General features: G+C 38.8%; 1 protein-coding gene across 4 annotated transcripts in view; it reads left to right on the top strand.

The window, feature by feature from the left end:
* Positions 1-21,355, top strand: part of hydin (HYDIN axonemal central pair apparatus protein) — a 166,371-nt gene that overhangs the window by 115,185 nt on the left and 29,831 nt on the right. For all 4 annotated transcript variants that reach the window (XM_057837183.1, XM_057837184.1, XM_057837182.1 and 1 more), the window contains 15 exons: positions 21-117; positions 2,174-2,378; positions 3,602-3,834; positions 3,921-4,069; positions 4,149-4,335; positions 4,486-4,594; positions 4,793-5,032; positions 5,569-5,714; positions 15,202-15,408; positions 15,502-15,656; positions 15,834-15,928; positions 16,220-16,424; positions 18,224-18,424; positions 18,553-18,679; positions 18,960-19,125. In XM_057837183.1, coding sequence (XP_057693166.1) covers positions 21-117; positions 2,174-2,378; positions 3,602-3,834; positions 3,921-4,069; positions 4,149-4,335; positions 4,486-4,594; positions 4,793-5,032; positions 5,569-5,714; positions 15,202-15,408; positions 15,502-15,656; positions 15,834-15,928; positions 16,220-16,424; positions 18,224-18,424; positions 18,553-18,679; positions 18,960-19,125 — 2,522 coding nt within the window. The remainder of the gene's footprint in view (positions 1-20; positions 118-2,173; positions 2,379-3,601; positions 3,835-3,920; positions 4,070-4,148; positions 4,336-4,485; positions 4,595-4,792; positions 5,033-5,568; positions 5,715-15,201; positions 15,409-15,501; positions 15,657-15,833; positions 15,929-16,219; positions 16,425-18,223; positions 18,425-18,552; positions 18,680-18,959; positions 19,126-21,355) is intronic.

Raw genomic sequence — 21,355 nt, 5'->3', positions numbered from 1 at the left:
ACACTTTGAACTGTTCACAGTGGAAAGAAAACTGCTCGGGAAAGTGCTTCAGATAAATCTCATGCAACCGGAACCAAAATGAGGAGTGAGTCCTTCCAGAAAGATTCAATCGCACAGGTGAGGGCTTCTGGTGTAATACCATGCCAAAATCTAAAACTAAAAATGAAAATGTGTTGTATTATCCATAGATCCATATTATTTAGAGACAGTGTTGTCACAGATTACTTGAAAAAGTAATTTAGTTACTGATTACGCCTTAAAAAAGTAATCTAGTTATTTTACTGATTGCTTCATTATCAAAGTAATTATGTTATGTTAAAAGTAATCTATCAGTTACTTTTTACCATTTTTTTCTCCCTTTGCCGCCTCAACACAAGAATGACAACAGAAAAATGTCATCACATGTAATTGACTTTCCGATGATTGAATTTAAAGGGGAATATCAGAATTTTTCACCGTTGACTCGCGCTAGCTTAGCCACTCTGGAGCCCTGAAACTAACAAATATCTGACAAACTGCATGGAATTTGTAGGAATCAACTCCACCAACTAATTATACCCAGCTAATTCAAAGATTAAGCCTAATGTCAAAACTTCTGAATTTCGGTTTATGGCTAACAGCATATCAGTGCCAATGTAAAATAATGCAAACTGACTGCACAATAATCAAAAACACATAAGTGGATTGTACAGTGCAATGAACAAAAGGGGGTGGTGGGCGCGGATGTGCGTGCACAACCCAGAAGTAGTCCTCTCAACACACACGCGGACAATTTGGCCATGAAACGTGGCTGCAACTAAGCACTTTACTTTCAGTCGGACTTACAACACATCCCAAAGAGACCAAATGAACGTCACCTCACGGCATAGATGTGCAACACGCATATGATGTAAACAAAGCTTGCCAACTTGGAGTGATGACTGCCCGTCGTTGCAACGGCAAAGCTACGAAACGGCCGTGCATGTAGGGGGTCCAACCTTTTGCTGATACCCTCCCGAATGAAGGAAAAATATTCACCTTCATTCATGGATATCCACAGATTAACATTCCCTCGCAACGTCTCAACATTCGGCTCGAATGTCCACCCACCTGGCCCACGCTTTTCTCAGTCCCACAACACATGTGACGCGAGTCCAAAACAGGAAGTAGCTGTGCAGTTGTCATGGAAACACGTACCGGGAACCTTTTATTTTAGCATTTTCTATTCAAAATGCTCTTCGTACATAACTACAATATTCTTCATTCTACATACATAATGAGGCAATGACAAAATAGTATCGCAGAGACACTAAGGAAACTAACTTAATCAGATTACTGGTGTAGAAAAAGGAAAGCTTTAGATTACTCGTTACTGGAAGAAAGTAATCAGATTACAGTAATGCACTACTTTAGTATCGTATTTTAGTATGTACGCGTACTTTAGTAACCCGTTACTGACAACACTCTTTATGGACTAAACTCCATTGTCTTTTGCGGCATTTTGTTTTGGGCAAATGTAGCTGGACCGTTTTAGAATCGTAGGATAATTTTTATCTCACCCTTCAAATTTTAAATTATCCACATGTAAAATACTAAAACATGACGTTTTTAAATCAATTTACTTGCCCTGAGACGAAGAAAGTTAAGGTGATTGAGAGTCAGGGCTTCCACATCGTTTAGTCTGTGGATTCTTTAGCGAGTGTTCTGCTGCTAAGAATTGATTCCACTTTATAGTATGTGTGGAAGCCCCCTTCGTCCCTTTTAGAGGGCATGGAGGAAGAACGAAGGAAGCAGCATAATAAGGCACGAAACCGTGACCAATTTCAGAACCTTCCGTTTGCGATTTAAAGATTTAACTAGCAAACGCAATGATAAAATAATAACTACATAGATAATACACTTCAAACCAGGGCATATTCCAAATTTGACCATTTACATGAAACAGTTTGAAATAATGGAGTTTAGTGCTTCTATGATAATAATGGGGATATGCACATGTGACACATGCAGTGTAGGCCTACACTAAACCAAACAAAAATATCATATTATTGTTTTTATATTGTAACTATTCTGCAAAATTTTGAACAGCTGTTTGTCACTGACAAATTTAAGGTAACTTATGAAAGACACTGTATACCCTCTGTAAGTCACACATTTTAAATACTAGCCTTAACCTTTTTTTCTGAATTTCCAGAATCGACTCAGTACAGGGGTGTTTGGAGTGTTCCCTTGCACAGGAACAATGCAGCCTCGGACTCGGCAGTCAGTGACAGTTGAGTGTGTAGCTGAACAGTTAGGTAGCTGGAGCCAAAATTTGCTTATCGACATCAGTGGCCGTGACCCCTCAGATCACCCTGAAGGCATACCATACAAACTGATAGCAGAAGTCTGTAGACCAGGTGGGGAACTGCTTCGAGTCACTTCAAATTGCACTTGTTGAACTACTACTTCCAGTTGTTCCACTCGAGCCCAAAGATAGTGGACATTCCTGCAATCAGTATTTCTCTTTATGCTTTTTAATTTGTCTACTGAAACTAAGGTGACTGTGGTGCTATTAATATGCTTTTTATTTGTCTACTGAAACTAAGGTGACTGTGGTACTTTTAATAGTGCAGGTCATCCCGTAACTCTAGTGCTTCTCAATTATTTTCTGTTACACCACAAAGTAAAATACTGCACACACTCTGAAAACGAAAGCGCCACTGCTACCCGCTGAGTGGATGTGCAATTACACTTTATTGTAGTACTGCAAAAAAATATGTTCCCCGAGGTCACGTACGCCACCCCCGGGATCGCTCTGCGCCCCCCACTATTTAAGAAGTACTGCAGTAACTGAAGGATAAGCTGCTCAAATCCCAGCTGTCCATTTTTTTCAGGCAAGCCATTGAAACCTGAATTGCTCTCAGTGAGCATGGCAGCAGTTTCGTAGCCATACAATGGGCATTTTTTATTTCTCTAACATAAGCCATTACAAAAGTTGGTAAATCAATTTGGCTGACAATCAGCTTCAGACCATACCAGATTAGGGGTTTGTGATAATTTTACAAAACATTGACTTTGTTATTGGGTTAAAATAAATAAATGAGGATCTATGTACAACAACAGAACAATTAGCTAACTTACACTGCAAAAGTCTGCTAGCTTAAATGCTATAAAATGCTAACTTTTTTTATTTGCATTGGTCTTAGCAAATGGTTCAGACACATATCTCCACAAAACTTGTCTAAATATACCTTTAAACTAAATTACGAATGCATTTAAAAACATTAGCTCAAACAAAAACTTAGCTTTTGTTGTTCTTCACAGGGAGCAGCTGGATTCAGCCATGTGAAATGAGGCAGACTAGAGGGCAGTGTAGCCACCGAAATCAATACTGTATAACCAAATGCAAAAACTTTCAAAACAAACCATTACAACGGCACTTTAAACGAATAGTCGAAGCAGAAAAATTTATTTAGAATCTTGTTTTCTAATCGAATACTTGAGTTAATCGATTAATCGTTGCAGAACTACATTTAATGTCATTGTCCCTTAGGAAGACCTTTGTGTAGTGAAGTGTTCTGTCCCTAATTTTGTTTTCGCTTCACTCATTAACATTTTTCATAACGTTTTTGTCATACAGGCATTGTATTGGACATGACCTCTATCTTTGAGGAGCATCATTTGTGTCCAAGTAGCAGGCAGCTATCATCGGAACCATATTTCAGTGTTGAACAAGTTTTTGTCCTGGACGAGAACAAGTTTATTTTCAACAAAGTTCTTGTGGGGCGAACTTCTCAGGCTCGCTTAAAGCTCACCAACAACAGCAAGGTGCCTTACACGCTCAACTTGGGCATCAGATATGTTGGCACAAAGGTAAAGATGTGTACACTCTGCATGTATTATTTCTTTAGTGAGAAATGTATTATTCAGTCATTCATTCATTCATTCATTTTTAACAGATGTCCGGTAATGTGGATGTTTTTGAGTTGTCTTCGCCAACACTGTTCGTTCCCGGCCAGTCCCACGCATTCACTACTTTGAGCTTCACACCAATTACGATGCATGTCTACAATGCTGTGTTTGAAGCCACGTTTGATAAAAGCAGCAGGTATGCTTCAAGATAGTGTGATATTTTCCAAATATTTGTAAGAGGTTCATACTGGCTATATCTCATCTCTTTGTTGCAGAATAACAACAAACCTAAAGAGCAAGGTCCTGGAGTTTGACATAAGTGGTGAAGGCTGTCTGCCAGTTGTGTCAGTGGTACGTCCGGCCAACAAATCAAGTCCAGGCTTACACTTCAGACGGACATTGATAGGACGTACCAAAACCTTACCGTTGGTGCTTTTAAATGATGGCAACGTGCCAGCTCAGGTGAGAGAAAATATTTTTTGTTGTTATTGCTTTATTCGATTTTCAATATTTGGAAAAAAAAATCAGTTTTGATTTTCTGGGGCAAACAATTGGTCCTTTTTATCATCTGGGGCGACGCAAACTCTTTATTGTCCTATTTGTGTTATAAAGGTCCAGATCGACATGACGGATAAACATAGCGTTTTAACGCTTAGCGCTGACCCAAGCAGCAAATGTGTAGCTATTGACTTCTCTCAATTTGAGGACCCCCTTGACTGTGGTAAAAAGCAATTTCTTCCTAATTTCAAGACTGTGATTATTTCTGTGTACTGTAATAAACCAGTCACTCAGTCGAAGCAAAATGTCACCATGAGCATCAAAATAATTACCTTATTGTGTTTGTTAATTTTTCTCATCCTTCATTCTTTCATCTTCATGATACGAGCAAGATGTTTCATTTAGTTATTCTCCTCAACAGATTGCGGGTTAGTCCACAGAGCATCCCTGAAACTTGATGTTAATCAGAAAGTTGAATTTGGGGTCACATTCTCCTCCTATGTACCCGTGAAGATCGATGACAAGATTTCACTTCAAGTAAAGGGCAGCCAGTATAGCAATGCTACAATACAAGTAACTGGAGAGGCTTACCACCAACTTGTCAGCCTTGAAAACATTAGAAAACCACCACCGGAAATGAATCCAAACTATGAGGAGGAAGGTAAGAAATAAAAGTATTGCTTGAAGTCAATAGTGTCCCAAAATATGTTTTTGTAAAGAAATGTGCTAAACAAAGAAAATGTTACTGAAATCATTTTAGCTTTATTGCTTGGGTTTTCATATGAAGTTGTTGTTGCTTTTTTCCCTCCAACAACCTTACTTACAGTAATCAAGGAAGCTTATCAGAGGTTAAGGTTGTTAGCTAACACTGGTAATTTCAACTCTGCTTAATTAATTAATCATGCCGGTGGACATTGTAAGTTGTGATTCTTCGCCAAGCCAAGCGGTCAAGTTATACACAAACAAACTCTGTTTGAAAAATTAATAGTCATACAAGATTAAAATTTCTGTTACATAAGAGTGGGAGAAAAATCTAGAACAGCCGGACTTTTTCAGAAATCGCAGAAACAAATGGTTTATTATGATGTTTCAAAACAATAACAATTCTGTAGCAGCAGAGCTAAATGAACACACTTTTTTTTTAGTTTAATTATTGAATCAAATATCAAATTAACAACATTTGTTGTTTCTCAACAGATTATACCGACATGCTTTGTTTTGGTCACTGCTATATAGCATGTCCTGTCAAAGAAAGTTTCACTATGACAAATCACAGCAGCAGCAACCAGGTAGTGAGGTTTGAGTGGCCCTCTGAGGACGCCAATCTCGCCTTTTCACCACAGGTAAAGACAAGCTGAAGTGCTCCTAGTTTGTCTACCATGGCACCCTTATTATATGTTGTCTTGTCTACGGTTTTGATTAAATTATCGGTACTCATGTTAAATTTGAAGCTAGGTTTATATACACCTTGCATGGCTAAAAAGAACGCGCAGAAAGTCGATATAGCTTTTGTGGAGGTTGGTAGCTGCTCCCCCAGCTGCTGTGATAGCAACCTTATTTATTCAGGGGCAAGCAATAGGGGGTCAGGACTGCATGGGGGCCACATGGCCCAGGACAAAGGAAAGGCTAACTAGACAGAGGTTATCCTATCTGGTAACTAACTATGCTAAGGAAAGCATACATGTTAAGCCTGAGTTATGATCCCGCGATGCGGTGACGGCACAGCGACTACGGCGTCATTTGACATTCGATGGTTCTCCGGCCAGGTGACGCGTTGCTCTGTAATCCACCGCCAAGCCACTAGTGGGGTGTTGTGTTATGTTTGTATGGTTTTGGGGCATGCTTGTTGACTTCCTCTTGTCTAGTTTAACGGAGAAAAAATAAAAAAATGCAAGATGGAAAGCTTGAATGTGGATCTTCAGCTCATCAACATTGAATAAATGTTGATCATACAAATGTCGAGGCGCAGGCGACACAGAAGACGGTTTCGAGGCGGTCTCTCCAACTTTTGATGCCGCATAGAGTTCTTATAGCCTTGGGTGAAAACCAGCTAGCTGTGGCGGCTAGCTTCAAACTGGCGTCGAGCACTGCGTCCGGCGTTTTGTCCGAGGTCTGCAAATCCTTCCAGCCCGATTTGTTTGCCGTGTCCTACAACCAGCAAGTGGGAAGCCATAGCAGATTTCTGGCGTCTATGGAACTGCGTTGGAAGCGTTGATGTTAACTTTATCATAAAAAGCACCAAGGCACTCTCAATCATTGATAATGTATCGTGTGTGAACTGTCTGTTATTGAAAATTAAAGATCAAAACAACTCTTTTGACACCAAACCTATGCTTTATTCTTCATATGCTTGAAGTGTGACACGTAAATAAGTCACAGACTCACAGCAAACATATGTAAACAATAAATGATGAAGTGCACCAACCAAAAATACGACATAAATTGATAAAAAGCTGGCAGTTTTTGGCCGACTGGGTCACCGCTTCGTGTGGCCACTCAATTCCGAACACACACGTCTCGGTGGTTCTTCCATTTTTTTATTCAATCGCTGACCTTGCCATTTGGCAAACTTTATGATGTCTTGACAAGACTTGCTCTTCGGTGGTACTCCTGTCGGCTTGGTCCATTTATGCGTCTAAAAAAATGTTTTGCAATGGCGGTGATTTCGCGCTGAACCGGAAACAACAGTCCGAGCGAACCAATCACAGTCCATTTCCGCTACGTCATATGCGTTGACGTGATGCTAGGATTTGAAAAATCAATAGTACTGCGTCAGGCTATGGCGCAGGGTCGTAAATCGGGTCTTCCTTGACGGCGCAGGTTTGACGTGGAAGTATAACTTGGCCTTTAACTGTATGCACAACAATTTCAACATTTCCCACATTTAACATTTAATGTGTAAGACATCATGTATAGTAATTTCTTTCGAATTTAATACTATACAGTCATTAATAAGCATTCAGCAGACAACAGTAGGTGAGACTCTTGGAACACTTAGGTATGACTTAACATCTAATTCAAAATCATCATATTCCGAAACAACAATGCATATACCTTTCGCTTTGGATGCAAGTTGAGAGGACTGTAGAATGGAGGTACATATTAAATATCACTGTACTTTATTTTGAAATGGAAGGAATCAAGGAGGCAAACGAAATCGACCAGGACCTTCATCAAGAAACCAGGCAAAATACCATCCTTTCTTGAGTTGACCCATCTTTGTTTGGCAGCTGTTGGTCAGTTCTTGTATATGGCGGAAAACACAGACAAGACTGAAAAAGCAGTTTCTGCTCTTGCGCTCCTCTTTGAAAGAAATTGCTGTATTTTGAGCCAAAAGAACTGTTGTGTTAGATAGAGCAATATGTCTATATGCTGCCATAGCAGATTCATGGTGCATTAAGCCCCTGAATTATTTTTAATTTGCCCGTTTTACCCCGAAAACCCCCGTTTACAGATGTCGCGCAACCGCTTTTGTTTCAACCTAGCCATAAAATGAAGGTAAATAATTTTATTATTCAAAATGTCTGTCATTTTTAGCTTAGACTCATTAATTGATCTCTGATATTTCATTTAAAAAAAAAAAACAACTTTAAAAAATTATTCACTCGCGTATTTTAAAGTTTTAAACAAATTACGTCACAATAAGAAAAATGGTGTTTGTAAAAAAAGTCATGGATATTTACCTCATAACTATTGCTTAATTGTATCTTTTTGTTTCTGTCGCATTTTTCCGATATTTTAGAGGATAAATATTTGATCCAAACAAAGAAAAAAATTGAAAAAAAACATTGAAAAAGGTAAATATATGAAAAAGAAAATCTCAACCTTTCCTTGATGTGTGCGATTTCTGCATCACGACCCTTGTTATATTACCATGTTTCACCCATAAAATTCCCCCCAAATCCAGCTGTGGCCATTCACAGCTGTCTCTTGACACTCAGTGATACATGCTACAGTTTTTGGATTGAAACAAGGTAAGTACGCGATAATATCTCGTTAAAGTCATGGCGTCTAATTCTGCTCTCGCGTGCTCTCGCCTCCAGATAGGGTTTTGCTGTTATTTATTTTTTTTTTTAATGCCCTCCTGTTAAAATGTTTTCTTCCCCCAGAAAATTGAGATTTGAAGCTTTCCAATGATGTATCACATGTGCATTTCGGACAATTTTGAAATTTGGCCAAATCGGGGGTCTCAGAGCGGAACTTCAAGTCACTTGAGTGTTTAGTAGTTCGTCATGGTCCACCTAGGAACAGCAGAGACGATGTTTCTCGATCTCACTGGCCAGCAATCAGCTCCGCTGGCCACAGGTGAATCCTTCCAGCTCCACCACGGCAGTACAGGTTGGATGATGGCTGCCGTCGTGGCAGCCGCAGCAACTGTTGCTGTGATGCCGGCCCACGTCTTTCTCTGAGGCAGGGCTCTCGCAGGTCGCGCTGGTGGATTGTCTGTGGGGATGAGCAGTATTTTGCGGTACCAGTGTTGATACTGACCACAAGTTTGAAGCCAGTGGTCCGGGGAAGAATGTTGGTAAACGCTTCCTTCTGCTTTCATTGATGAACCCCTGTCTGGATTTCAGTGCCTCGATTCCTGTCCATTTCAAACTTCCCTAGTTGTCACTAGGTGCAAATTGAGGAACGGTTTCTGCATAGATCTAAACTTTTGCATTGCAATCACATTTGCATGTTTTGCTGAGAACAGTTTTACTGTTTGAAAAATGCAACAATCAAGACAAACAACTTTTTTATTCATAATTGTAAAAATTATAAATAAACCCCATTTACAAAAATTAAAGTAACACGCACTTGAAATTTAACTCCAAAAATTCCCCTTAAAGCTTTTTTTTTGCAGATTTAAAATTTTACCACAAAACAAACAAACAAACAAACAAAATTCATGGTTATTATCATTCACCATAAATTTACGTTTTCCCCGCTTTAGCATTGTGTATCTATTACTGAAACACAGGGCTATATCAATTCTTTGTTTCTGCACCATTTTTTGTTATTGTGCAACAAACCGCATGTACCTTTGTACATGCATATTAAATATCAAATTCAAATTATCCTTCCTCAAACTGTGAAGGCAAAACATTTTCAGCTGTCACCATGTCTGCAATTGGTTGCATTGCTGCATCTTTGAATACTTTGTCAGCAAATGCCTTCCCCTCTTGCAATCTTGACTGTGACATTGGTGTATACGTCACATTTGCATACAGACAATTGTTGAGGTAATTTGATCGCATCAAGTAGATTGACGAGCAAGTGCTTATGTGTTACAGGATTGCCAGTGGAAGTGATCACGCCTCTATTGTCCCAATATTTAGCAAAATTATGAACAGAGCAAAAAGCATCTTCACTATTTGTATAAATAGTGACTTTTTCACTTTTCATTGGTTTACAGGCTTCTGTTAGAGCCACAAGCTCTGCAGCCTGAGCTCGATAGGAACTGGGAAACAACCCAGCTTTCAGAATTTTATCTGAAGTCACGACCGCAAACCCTTTTCGAGCTTTACCTATGCAATCGTTTTTTGAGGACCCGTGACAAATAACTCCACTCCTTCTGGCAAAGCTGTATCGGTCAGGTCTAATTGCGCTTTGGTGGATTGCTTGGCAACCTCCTGGCAATCGTATGAGCCTCCGGGAAGAAGAGTAGAAGAACTTAATGTTGTACATCTTTCCAAGGCCAAATTTACCGTACAAGACAAATGTCTTGCTGGTGACGTCGTAGACACATGTAATTTAGTTTGCATATCCTCTTCAACAGTGCTGATTTTGCCCATTTAGGGCATCGCATTCACCATTTTCTACTTTGAAGGAACACAAACTATCTGATGAACTAGAATAAACAAAAGCATCACCATCTAGTAATTGTTGTCTCCGTTGGATCAACATTTGTCCATCTGGTGTGGGTACCAACTAAGGCCACTTGTAATTTTGTCAATGCATCACGTCCTAGCAAATTAACTGGATATTCAGGATACAACAAGACACGGAGAGAACATGAAAGGCGTTTTGGGTCTTTCATATTTACAAGATTTGAGGCTTAGATGGGGGGAAAAGAGACCATTTGCTGCTCTCACCATTACTGTTCCCCCGCCCGGTCTCACACCTGGAATAAGGTCAACAGCATGTGGTCCTACAAGAACCTGAATCACAGAGAAACGTCATGGGACACCATTTACATGTAATGTGATTTCTGGCTTGCGTGGCATGTCATGCAAAAACAAATCCTTGCAACATTCGTCGGCTGGGCTGTTTTCTTCCAATTTGAATTCATCTTCGTCAGAAAATAGTAGCGGTGAAACTAGTTGCAGTTTCGTCGAATTAGCTAGATTAGTCTGTATTAATTTGCATTCACCTTTGCCAGAAACTAGTTGCAGTGAAGCTACTTGCAGTTCCATCGAATCTAGTCCTGTATTATTCTTCTGGCGCCTTTTGCAATTCCTAGCCCAGTGCCCTTTTTGCCCATGAAACCAACACTCATCGTTAAATCCCCTTCTATGACCTTTGCCAAAATTTCTCTTATTTTTATCTACTTTTTCTGGAAACCTCTTTCCCCTTGAGTTACGCCCCTTTTTGTGTGCTCCTTGAAAAAACACTTCAACACTACCTTCTTTCTCAACTAGGTATACACCTGCGTTTTCTTTTTTGCAATTTCTATCGGCATGGATTGCATGTGTTATGTACTCCTGCAGACTAGAGTACTAGTTGGATAGCCAAACTGGTGTTTAGTGATCCAATCATGAATTCTCAGTGCTGTTTGCATGTAGAGCGTTCTTTAATTGTTGTTTATACGGACCAGCATCATCATAATCTTCCATTAAACCACTGTGCTGTTCAAAAACTTCGGTCATACGAATAACAAAATCCTTAAAAGATTCATCATTTCTTTGTTTTGTTTGTCCAATTACTGATTTAATTCAGTAATTCTCCTTGGGAGCTCTCTGTCATTGTGTGCTAAAATACTCTCACCTCGCGTGGGTATATAATCACCTCGAACATGTCCCCAATCCTTGCCTAAAAGTGTCGTATACACTTGTTGAACCTGTATTCCGTTCAAATGATAAGATTCAATCAAGTGTTGCAAATCCTCAATACAATGATTCACATTAATTTGAGGTTTTGTGATACTGTCTACCGCTTTTTTTAACATCTTCAATTGTCCCAGTACGATTAACCAACATTGTGGGGTTTCGTCCATCAATGCAATTTGGATTTGCAACTTCAATAATTGGAAATGCTTCGCTTATAATTGGATTTCCTCCCATTTTGGGATTCCAGTGTAAACTATTTTGAATTTTGGTTTCGCGTCGTAACCTGCTTTGTTGGTGGGTTATATGGTGGCAAAATGTTGCTTTCAATTGGTAGCTTTGGATATTTGGCTACCGGAGGACAGACGGAAGTAGAGACATTAGCACAGAGGGGTGCCTCTTGTGCACAAGGTGAGACCTCCACATACACAAATTCCCGTCCCGCTGCGGAGAAGCAGGAGTTTGATTAGATCTCACAGTCTCATTGTCCTTTTAATGTTTATTGTATGCTAAGATACCATTAGTCTTTGTTCTTTTCCTTGCTTCAGAAAGCCATCTATACGCCTCAGTAGAGCCAAGTTTTTTCTGTCTATCTCTATTGCCACATGCTTTCGCCTTAATGCTAAGATCTGGGCTTTGACTCCGCCATTCCAGGACTCTCCATTTCTTCCTTTTCAGCCAGTTCTTGGTGGATTTACTAGTATGTTTTGTGTCATTGTCATGTTGCAGGGTCCAGTTTTGCTTTAGCTTGAATTTTTTCAGAGATAGTCTTACACGTTTCTCAAGCACCCTCAGATACACAATAGAATTCATGGTGGATTCTATAATGGTGAGCTGGCCAGATCCTGCTGTGTCTTAATTTATTCCACAACAGAAGTTACATTTTTTTAAATTACATTTTACAGAAAGTTATTTAAAAAATTGTTGGTTTTTTTTCAGTTTTAATTCCTTAGTTGTATTACATGAATCTCTCGAGATTTATAACACACACAGGCCTCCATAGGGTGTCCTAATTTTTTCACATGACTGTACCCACTATCTCTCCTCTGGACATGCCCAAACCATCTCAGTCTGGCCTCTCTGACTTTATCTCCAAATCCTCTAACATGCGCTGTCACTCTGATATGCTCATTCCTGAAGATCATAATTGAGTACACCATATTGGAAAGTGGAATTTTATTCAACATCTCAATTAATTAAAAAAAATGTTTTTTCCAATTTGAATATAACTAGGCTTTAGACAATGCTTGCTTGACTCGTACCATGAATCTTATTGGTAGAACGTTGAACACACAATTAACAATTTAATGAAAAATGGTTGGTCCAAAAGTGAATACATCCCTAACAAAAACTGCCATATCTATTATTTTGTATGAGCATGACTTTTAACGACATAGCAAGTCTTAGAGGCATTAAATGAACGAAGTTGATTTAACGAACGAAGTGAATGAATGAATTTTCTGACAGATACACACCCGTAAAAAGTATTTGGGGAAATCCCTAAATGCTTTCACAGGTGTGTATTCATTTTGGCCCCATTATCTTTACGGATTTTTTCGAACAATTTATCTTTTGAAAGTGCAAAATGACTAATCTTGCTGGATATCAATGTCCCCCATTCGCGGAATTATTTTTGCAGTGTAGTTTGCTGTTCAAAGTGTTATTTCTGAAAGGAAAATAAAGGTTTTCAGAAATACCAGTTAGATGTATTCAATTATGATGTGCACTGTATATGACTGTAGGTTAGTGGTGTCAAGCAATTAAAATTTTTAATCACAGTTATTCGTATTTTTGCATAGTTAAGTAAAAAAGAAGAATCCTTTATTTCTGTGCCATTATTTTATCAAATTTTAATACACATGATGTCAAGCGATTAAAAGATCAGTCACATGCAGCCCATAGTTAACTCTCGATTAATCACATTTTGTTTGCATTTTTTTCTTTTTTTAAATGCAAAATGATTATATATTTGAAATTTTAAATGCACGCCAATTAGCACTGGAGTTGACCGATGTGCTTAGCTTACATAATTCAAGTTTAAGCCTCATTAGGCAAACTGACATCTGTAAAGATGAATTAAACACCAATTTCCCCCCAAATAACTTGAGCATGTCTGCTCACAGTTTAAATCAAAGTTTCAAAGCACAGGTCCTTCGAGGAGTTTTCATTTTATTTTTTTGGTACAATCAATAACACTTGTATTGTTTCATATATCCTTATATACTTTACATTTTTATATGCATATATGCCTTCATGAAATATATAACGAATAGAAAAATAAAAATATAACATCTGTTGTAATTGGTTTAATATTTTTTATGGAACAAAATTCCCCAAAAAGTTGAAAAATGAGGTAAACTCAACAAAATGCTTGTTTTCCAATGCATTATATACTTCATCTGCACTTTTTAGGGGAATTTGCGCCAGTCAATCCACCCCAGAAAGCCAAATTTTGGGTTAACTTAAAACTAGGGGTGTCAAACGATTAAAATTTATAATCGAGTTAATTACAGCTTAAAAATTAATTAATCGTAATTAATCACAATTCAAACCATCTATTAAATATGCCATATTTTTCTGTAAATTATTGTTGGAATGGAAAGATAAGACACAAGATGGATATATCCATTCAACATACGGTACATAAGTACTGTATTTCTTTATTATTACAATAAATCAACAAGATGGCATTACCATTATTAATATTCTGTTAAAGCGATCCATGGATAGAAAAACTTGTAGTTCTTAAAAGATAACTGTTAGTACAAGTTATAGAATTTTTATATTAAAACCCCTCTTCATGTTTTCGTTTTAATAAAATTTATAAAATTTTCAATCAAAAAATAAACTAGTAGCCCGCCATTGTTGATGTCAATAATTACACAATGCTCATGGTTGCTGAAGCCTATAAAATCAGTCGCACCCAAGCACCAGCAGAGGGAGCCAAAACTCCGAAAAGCACAAGTACACGTTTCACTGTGCTGTCATTGTAATATGTTTGAGCGGGGCATTTGTGCGTTAAACCAAATATTTTAACGTGATTAATTTAAAAAATTAATTAACGCCCGTTAACGCGATAATTTTGACAGCCCTACTTAAAACACCAAAATTACGTTTTGCCTAAAAACATGGATTCCTTCCCGATCATCCGTGTCCTCGTACCGGAAAATGGTGAGCTTCGGGCGGCTGTGGGAGGAGCGCAAACTGCTCGGAACCTCTGTGCTGGAAGTTCTCGTGATGGTCACAAATGCCCATGTTCTTTCATTCAATATGTTCCCTCACAGTTTATCTGCGCATTGCAGTTCAACAAAAGACAGTAAATGTGCTACAATCCATCTCAGAGTGCCACATTTTGGGCTAAAAAAGCCAAAGTGATGTTGCCTGCCCCGGGGAATCCACCATGATCCTCCGTGTGGTTTTGCCTGCATGTAATGCATCCGTGGTCTTGTACACGGCACCGGGAGGTTCTTTGTTCTATTTTCATCTCGAAAATGACCATTGCGGGTTTACACTCTTTACGCCGTTTAACCTGCTTCATATTGGTCATTGGAATCCAAAATAAATTTCGCCTGAAAACCAGTATTTGACCTTGGCAGCCAATGGGACGTTCGCATTGTCTTGTAGTCCAAACTACGGGGGGTGGGCAGAGCCATAACTAATAATGTACTTAAAAAAATGATGGCGTCAAAGGAGGTTTGCGCTAACTCCGTTATTAATGTGTTAACTGACAGCAGTACTACAATGTTATGCTATAGCTACCATAACTACCTGGTTGTGTTTCAATTTTATGTCATGCTAACAGGTAGGACACCTCCATGCAGGCTGCTCCAAGGAAGTAACTGTCACCTTCTGTGCCAAAGCACGAGTGGTTTTAACGAAACAGCAAATCACATGCAAGATCTGTCAGGTAACATTCCAGCTTCCATTGGATCAGGTTCCTGACTGGGATGACCAAAAGAAGATATCACAGGCTTCAGGGACACAGCCACAACAAACTGGAAAGAATAAGGTTTGAATGTTGACATGCATAATCTTATTAGATGTGTTTACAGAGTAAAAATATGCATCTATGTACAGAACTGTTCTGTATGTTTACTCATAGAAATCGCATGCTGAGCCAGGATCCTCTGTGGTTAAAGGCTCAGACTGGGATTTGCATTTACGCGTCAGCGTAGTTTGCGACCTTGTGAAGTTCACCTGCAAAACAGAAACTATCCGATTCAAAGACACCTTAGCCTACCAAAGCAGCACTCATGAGTAAGTTATGCTGCTACACTCCCCAAGTTTAAATCCCAGTAATAAAGATAAATGCTGGTTTACAAAACACCCACATATTGACTTTGCTTCTGAAAGGATCAACCTCCACAGCAATATTGTTAATTGCTTTGTGTTGCAATTTCTCTAAACAAATGAATGCTTCTTCTGTGTGTTCAGAATGCAGATACTTAATGATGGTACAGTGAAACTGGAATTTTCCTGGGAAGTTTTGTTAGACCCAAACAGCAAATCGGTCAGCCAAAACCAAGAAGGTTAATGATAAATTTTTGTTATTTTATATTGACTTAAGAATAGCTCCAGCATACATTATAATGCCGACCAGCCAAAAATTATCTTTGAAATGTCAACAAATTTAGTCATTTAGTAATATGTTAATTATTGAGACTGCTATTAATACATAGTCAAGATCAACACCAATGCAGTGTACAACTGCTGTAGTAATATGCTCGATGAATATGATGCTGAATGGTTTCATGCGGTGGCTGGTCGATATGCATCCAATAATTTTGCTAATAAAAATGGGACCTTCAAACCTTTTCCAGGTGGCACGTCATCAGGCGACTTCATAGAAGATTACCCTCGCAGCAGCCCGACTGTTGACAGATCTCTTCCGACAGGAACCTCCAATAGGCAACGTATTACAGTGGAGCCGAGTGTTGGGACAATTTTTCCAGGTGCTGTGCAAAATTTCTGTGTTTGCTTTTCACCTTTGGAGGCAGGCCAGTTTCAAGGCAAATTGAACTGCAGGTAATTTAACTGTCAATCAGGTATAACTGCATGCATATGCACTTATTATCAAGCGTCGCTAAAAATGCATTAACTATAAGAAAGTGTTTCAACACGTTTCAGTATGTGTCCTCTGCAGTGGTATAAAGTATCTGAATTTTTTGGGATTTCTCACATTTCTGTAGAAAAATCACCATCAAATGTGATCCGATCTTTGTCAAAATCACACAGATGAAAAACTGTGTATGCTTTAACTAAAACCACCCAAACATTTATAGGTTTTCATATTTTAATGAGGATAGTATGCAAACAATGACAGAAGGGGTAAAAATAAGTAAGTGAACCATCACATTTAATATTTTGTGCCCCCACCCACTTTGGCGGCAGTGACTTCAACCAGACGCTTCCTGTAGCTGCAGATTAGTCTGGCACATCGATCAGGACTAATCTTGGTCCATTCTTCTCTACAAAACTGGTGTAGTTCAGTCAGATTCCTGGGATGTCTTGCATGAATCGCTGTCTCTAGGTCATGCCACAGCATCTCATTTGTGTTCAAGTCTGGACTTTGACTTGGCCACTCCAGAACATTTTCTGAAGTTGATTTAATTCTGTGTTTTGGATCATTGTCTTACTGCAGCATCCATCCTCGTTTTAGCTTCAACTGTCTGACCGACGGCCTCAGGTTTTCCTGCAAAACATCCTAATAAACTTTTGAATTCATTCTTCCATTAATGATTGCTAGTTGTCCAGGCCACGAGGTAGCAAAACACACCCAAATCATGATGCTCCCTCCCCCATGCTTCATGGTGGGGATGAGGTGTTGATGTTGGTGAGCTGTTCCATTTTTCCTCCACACATGACGTGTGTTACTCCCAAACAATTCAACTTTGGTTTCATCAGTCCACAAAATATTTTGCCAAAACTTCTGTGGCGTGTACAAGTGCCTTTTTGCGAACATTAAACGGGCAAAATTGTTTTTTTTTAGACAGCAGTGGCTTCCTCTATGGAGTCCTCCCATGAACACCATTCTTGGCCATAGTTTTACATACCTTGATGTGTGCACAGATATTGGACTGTGCCAGTGATTTCTGTAAGTCTTTAGGAAACACTCTAGGGTTCTTTATTTTACCTCTCTGAATATTCAGCGCTGAACTCCTGGTGTCGTCTTTGGTGGACGGCCACTCGTTGGGAGAGAAGCAACAGTGCCAAGCTCTCTCCATTTGTAGACAACTTCTCTGACTGTCGATTGATGAACATCCAGACTTTTAGAGATGGTTTTGTATCCTTTCCTAGTTTTATAAAAATCAACAATCCTTCATCGCAGGTCTTTTGACCGAACCATAATGCAAATCAGACAATGCTTCTCATCAAGACAGTTCTTACGAGGTTTGAGTTTTATAGTGGGCGGGGCAGCTTTAAACCACTCAACAGTGATTGGGCACACACCTGACTTAAATTGTTTGGTAAAAATCGGTTTCATTTGCTCTTAAGTTTCCTTAAGCACATGCTTCACTTACTTATTTTTCCCACTTCTGTCATTGTTTGCATGCTATACTCATTAAAATATGAAAATCTATAAATGTTTAGGTGGTTTTAGTTAAAGCAGACACTGTTTTTACATCTGCGTGATTTTGACAAAGACAAAATCACATTTGTTGGTGATTTTATGCAGAAATTTGAGAAATGCCATATCACTGGAGCTTTAACATACATATTACCCAAGTTGTGGCATGTCTTTCAACTGCAATCTGTGTTTTCAGTGGTTTATAATAATAATGGCTTCTTCCTATTCCTGGCCATTCCCCCACCCCCCACACCAGTATACCCAATTTACGTGCTGGGACTCGGGCCCCCTCTATCTCGTTTTATGGGCGCAGCATATTGCCTCATTGCCACTTTGACCTCGAAGACTCTGACTATGTCAGCGGAAGCCGACGCAACCCTATGTTCAGGACTTATTTGGAACCCAGCATCAGAGTGATTGAATGTAAAACTCTTGGCCTCTTTACTCCTGCAAAAAGGTTAAGAAAATATGACTTTATATATTGATATGATATTATAAGTTCTTTACAATAATTATAAGTTAGCCTATTGAATACAATTCCTGAAGATGAATTGAGCTCACATGCATGCTTTGTTCTCTGTGCAGGTGTTTTACTGTGTTGAACCCAACCACTGAACCATACTCATTTCAATGGAAGTGTGAAGACACTGGTAACAGTCCATTTAGCTGTCTCACTCCATTTGGGACAATTCGGCCTGGAGAGAGGTCAGAGGTAAGACGCAGAGCTACAATCCTATAAAGATCACTTGTACAATTCTACCACTATTGATTTAGTTGGAGTTCCAATGGCTACACAGAGTACTGCATTTTATCTTTTGATACAATATGTTTATACCATGCTATTTATACCTAACTACTCATCACCATTCTTTCTCTATATCCCATTCCCTAATTGGATTAGGTCAAACTAAGAAAAACAACAATTCACACTCACATTCACACATTCTCAGGATTGAACTAACCTTAAATGTAATGTTTTTGTTTGTAAATAGATGTGCTTTAAATATGTGGCTGAGAATGTGAACGATGTGGAGTCGTTCTGGAGCTTTGTGATTGAGACGCTGTCTGTGTCTGTCTCCTTCCTTTGTGTTGGCTCCACGAGAGAACCGCAAATCTACTTTGACAAACCTCACGTTGATTTTGGCGAACAACTTATTGGTATGTCACCTCCATAGCCACACAATGACACCACATAATCATATTAAAGTCGTCGATTTCTTTTAATGCTCCTTCCTGCAATGTATCAAATGACAAATACTCTTTGTAGACACTTATAATTGGATATCAGAATCCTGATATCAAAATACCAGGCACTAAATTACATATTTAATTTAATTGTGGATTCTGTTTAGAGCTGTTTGCATGTCATCCAATATTTGTAATTATGCTTAATACATACACTGACATGAAAGAATTTGCCGATTTTGTTGAGCAGGTCTTTTAGGTTATTCTTGCATGCATGGTAAATGATTGGCAACACCCTTTGGTCACCGCAGTGCCCCAACACTCACTGATTGGGATAGTTTTGCATGGTAGACTTTTAACTTGAGATAAATTGTGGTAGGTTTTCTGAATTGTTCCTGAGCTCACAAGGCAATTTCCTTTTACACAATGGTGAGAGACGGTATATCACAGGAATTTAACATTGATCTTTTGTGTTTTGTTATAGATTTAAAGTGATAAAATTATCAAATTTACTAATATCTTTGAATGGTTGGACTTTTCTTGGTCATGCAATTGTCCGCAAAGTGGTGAGGATTGCTCGACCCTTGCTTGTGAACAGCAGGGCCTTACAGGAATGCTCCTTTTACACACATCAATAACTGTTACCAGTTTCCAATTAACTTTTTCACCTGTGGAATGTTCCAGTTTTTGAAAAAATATTTTTATTCACACAACCTATTTGGATTTGATGTATTTAAAATTACAGGAATGAGATGGGGCTAAACAAGGTTTATTTATGCAAAGATCACCTTAAGAATGTTGGTGGTATATAGTTTTAACATTTTGACAAAAAAGTTTTTTTTCTTTTAATCGACTTTAAACTCTCGTTTTAAAAACATCACAAAACCTTGATAGATTAAGTGTGAATTTTGCCAATTTGGCAGACGCAATCCTGAATTCACTTAGTTAGAAGACCCTTTTAGTTAACCAGGCCCGTTTACTCTGTTAATTTCACAAGTCTACAAATGTGTACAGTATCGACTCTTGATAACAAATGACCTCGACATACAAATTTGGTTAATTCCAGGACCTGGTTTGCAAGTCGAAATGGTCGTATGTTAAGCGGTATTTTCCCATAAAGAATACGTTATAATTCGATTAACTCGTTCCAAAGCCCAAAAGCCTATGCTAAATCCTTAATAAATGCTGCAGGTACAATCACAAATAGCAATTACACATATCAAAACAAATTTTAAATACAAATCGGAATAATAATAATAATGTAACAAATTGGGTTCTAGTGTGGCGGTTGTTTTTTGTATGCTGTTCCTGAAACAGTTGAGTGGGAAGGTTTTACTTTTCTATTTTCATGTTCTGTTGTTGGCGTCAGCTACGGCGGACAGTAGCCGTGTTGTGTTGCACAAATTCTGAAATAAATTAGTAAAACCCCTACTAAGCTGGTGACTTCCTTGCCGATGTTACAATAATAATAATGATAATGAGAATCGTCCCCGAGATCGTAGACATATTCCGGCCGTATTGTCGAGCCAAGTCACTGACGTGCACACCATGCTCATATTTTCAATCATTTCCTTCTTAATTTCAATGGTATGGGTCACCTTTTTCCTTACTTCACCACCTGCACCAACCTTCTTAGGAACAATGTTGATTTCTCTCCCAAGAAAATCCGATGTGCGTCAGTTTTGCGAGAAAACAATGAAAAGTCGCTGTCATAAATGTTGGTATTTCGAACATGTCGTCATTTGTCGAGACAATTGACGAGTCAAATTTTATGTCGGATGTCGAAAAGGTCGTACGTCGAAGCAATCGTATGTCGAGGTACCATTGTGCATTGATAGAATACGTGTGAACCCATTGGGGAGATGCAATCCTGAATCCACTTAGTAGACCCTTTAAGTTAATCAGGCCCCTTTACTTTGTTAATTTCACAATTTTACAACTGTGTACAGCAGGGTTGCTCATTGTTTTTTTCTCTAAGACAGGGGTAGCCAACGTCAGTCCTCGAGGGCCCCTATCCAGATTGTTTTCCATGTCTCCCTCTCTTACAACACACCAGACTCATATAATCAGGATCGTTATCAGGCTCCTGCAGAGCTAACTGATGAGCTGATCATTTGATTCAGGTGTTTAAAAGGAGGGAGATATGGAAAACAAGCTGGATAGGGGCCCTCGAGGACCGGAGTTGGCTACCCCTGCTCTAAGA

This window comes from Corythoichthys intestinalis, chromosome 5 (genome assembly GCF_030265065.1).
Source record: "Corythoichthys intestinalis isolate RoL2023-P3 chromosome 5, ASM3026506v1, whole genome shotgun sequence".
Lineage (NCBI taxonomy): Eukaryota > Metazoa > Chordata > Actinopteri > Syngnathiformes > Syngnathidae > Corythoichthys > Corythoichthys intestinalis.
This window is presented reverse-complemented; position numbering and strand designations above follow the sequence as displayed.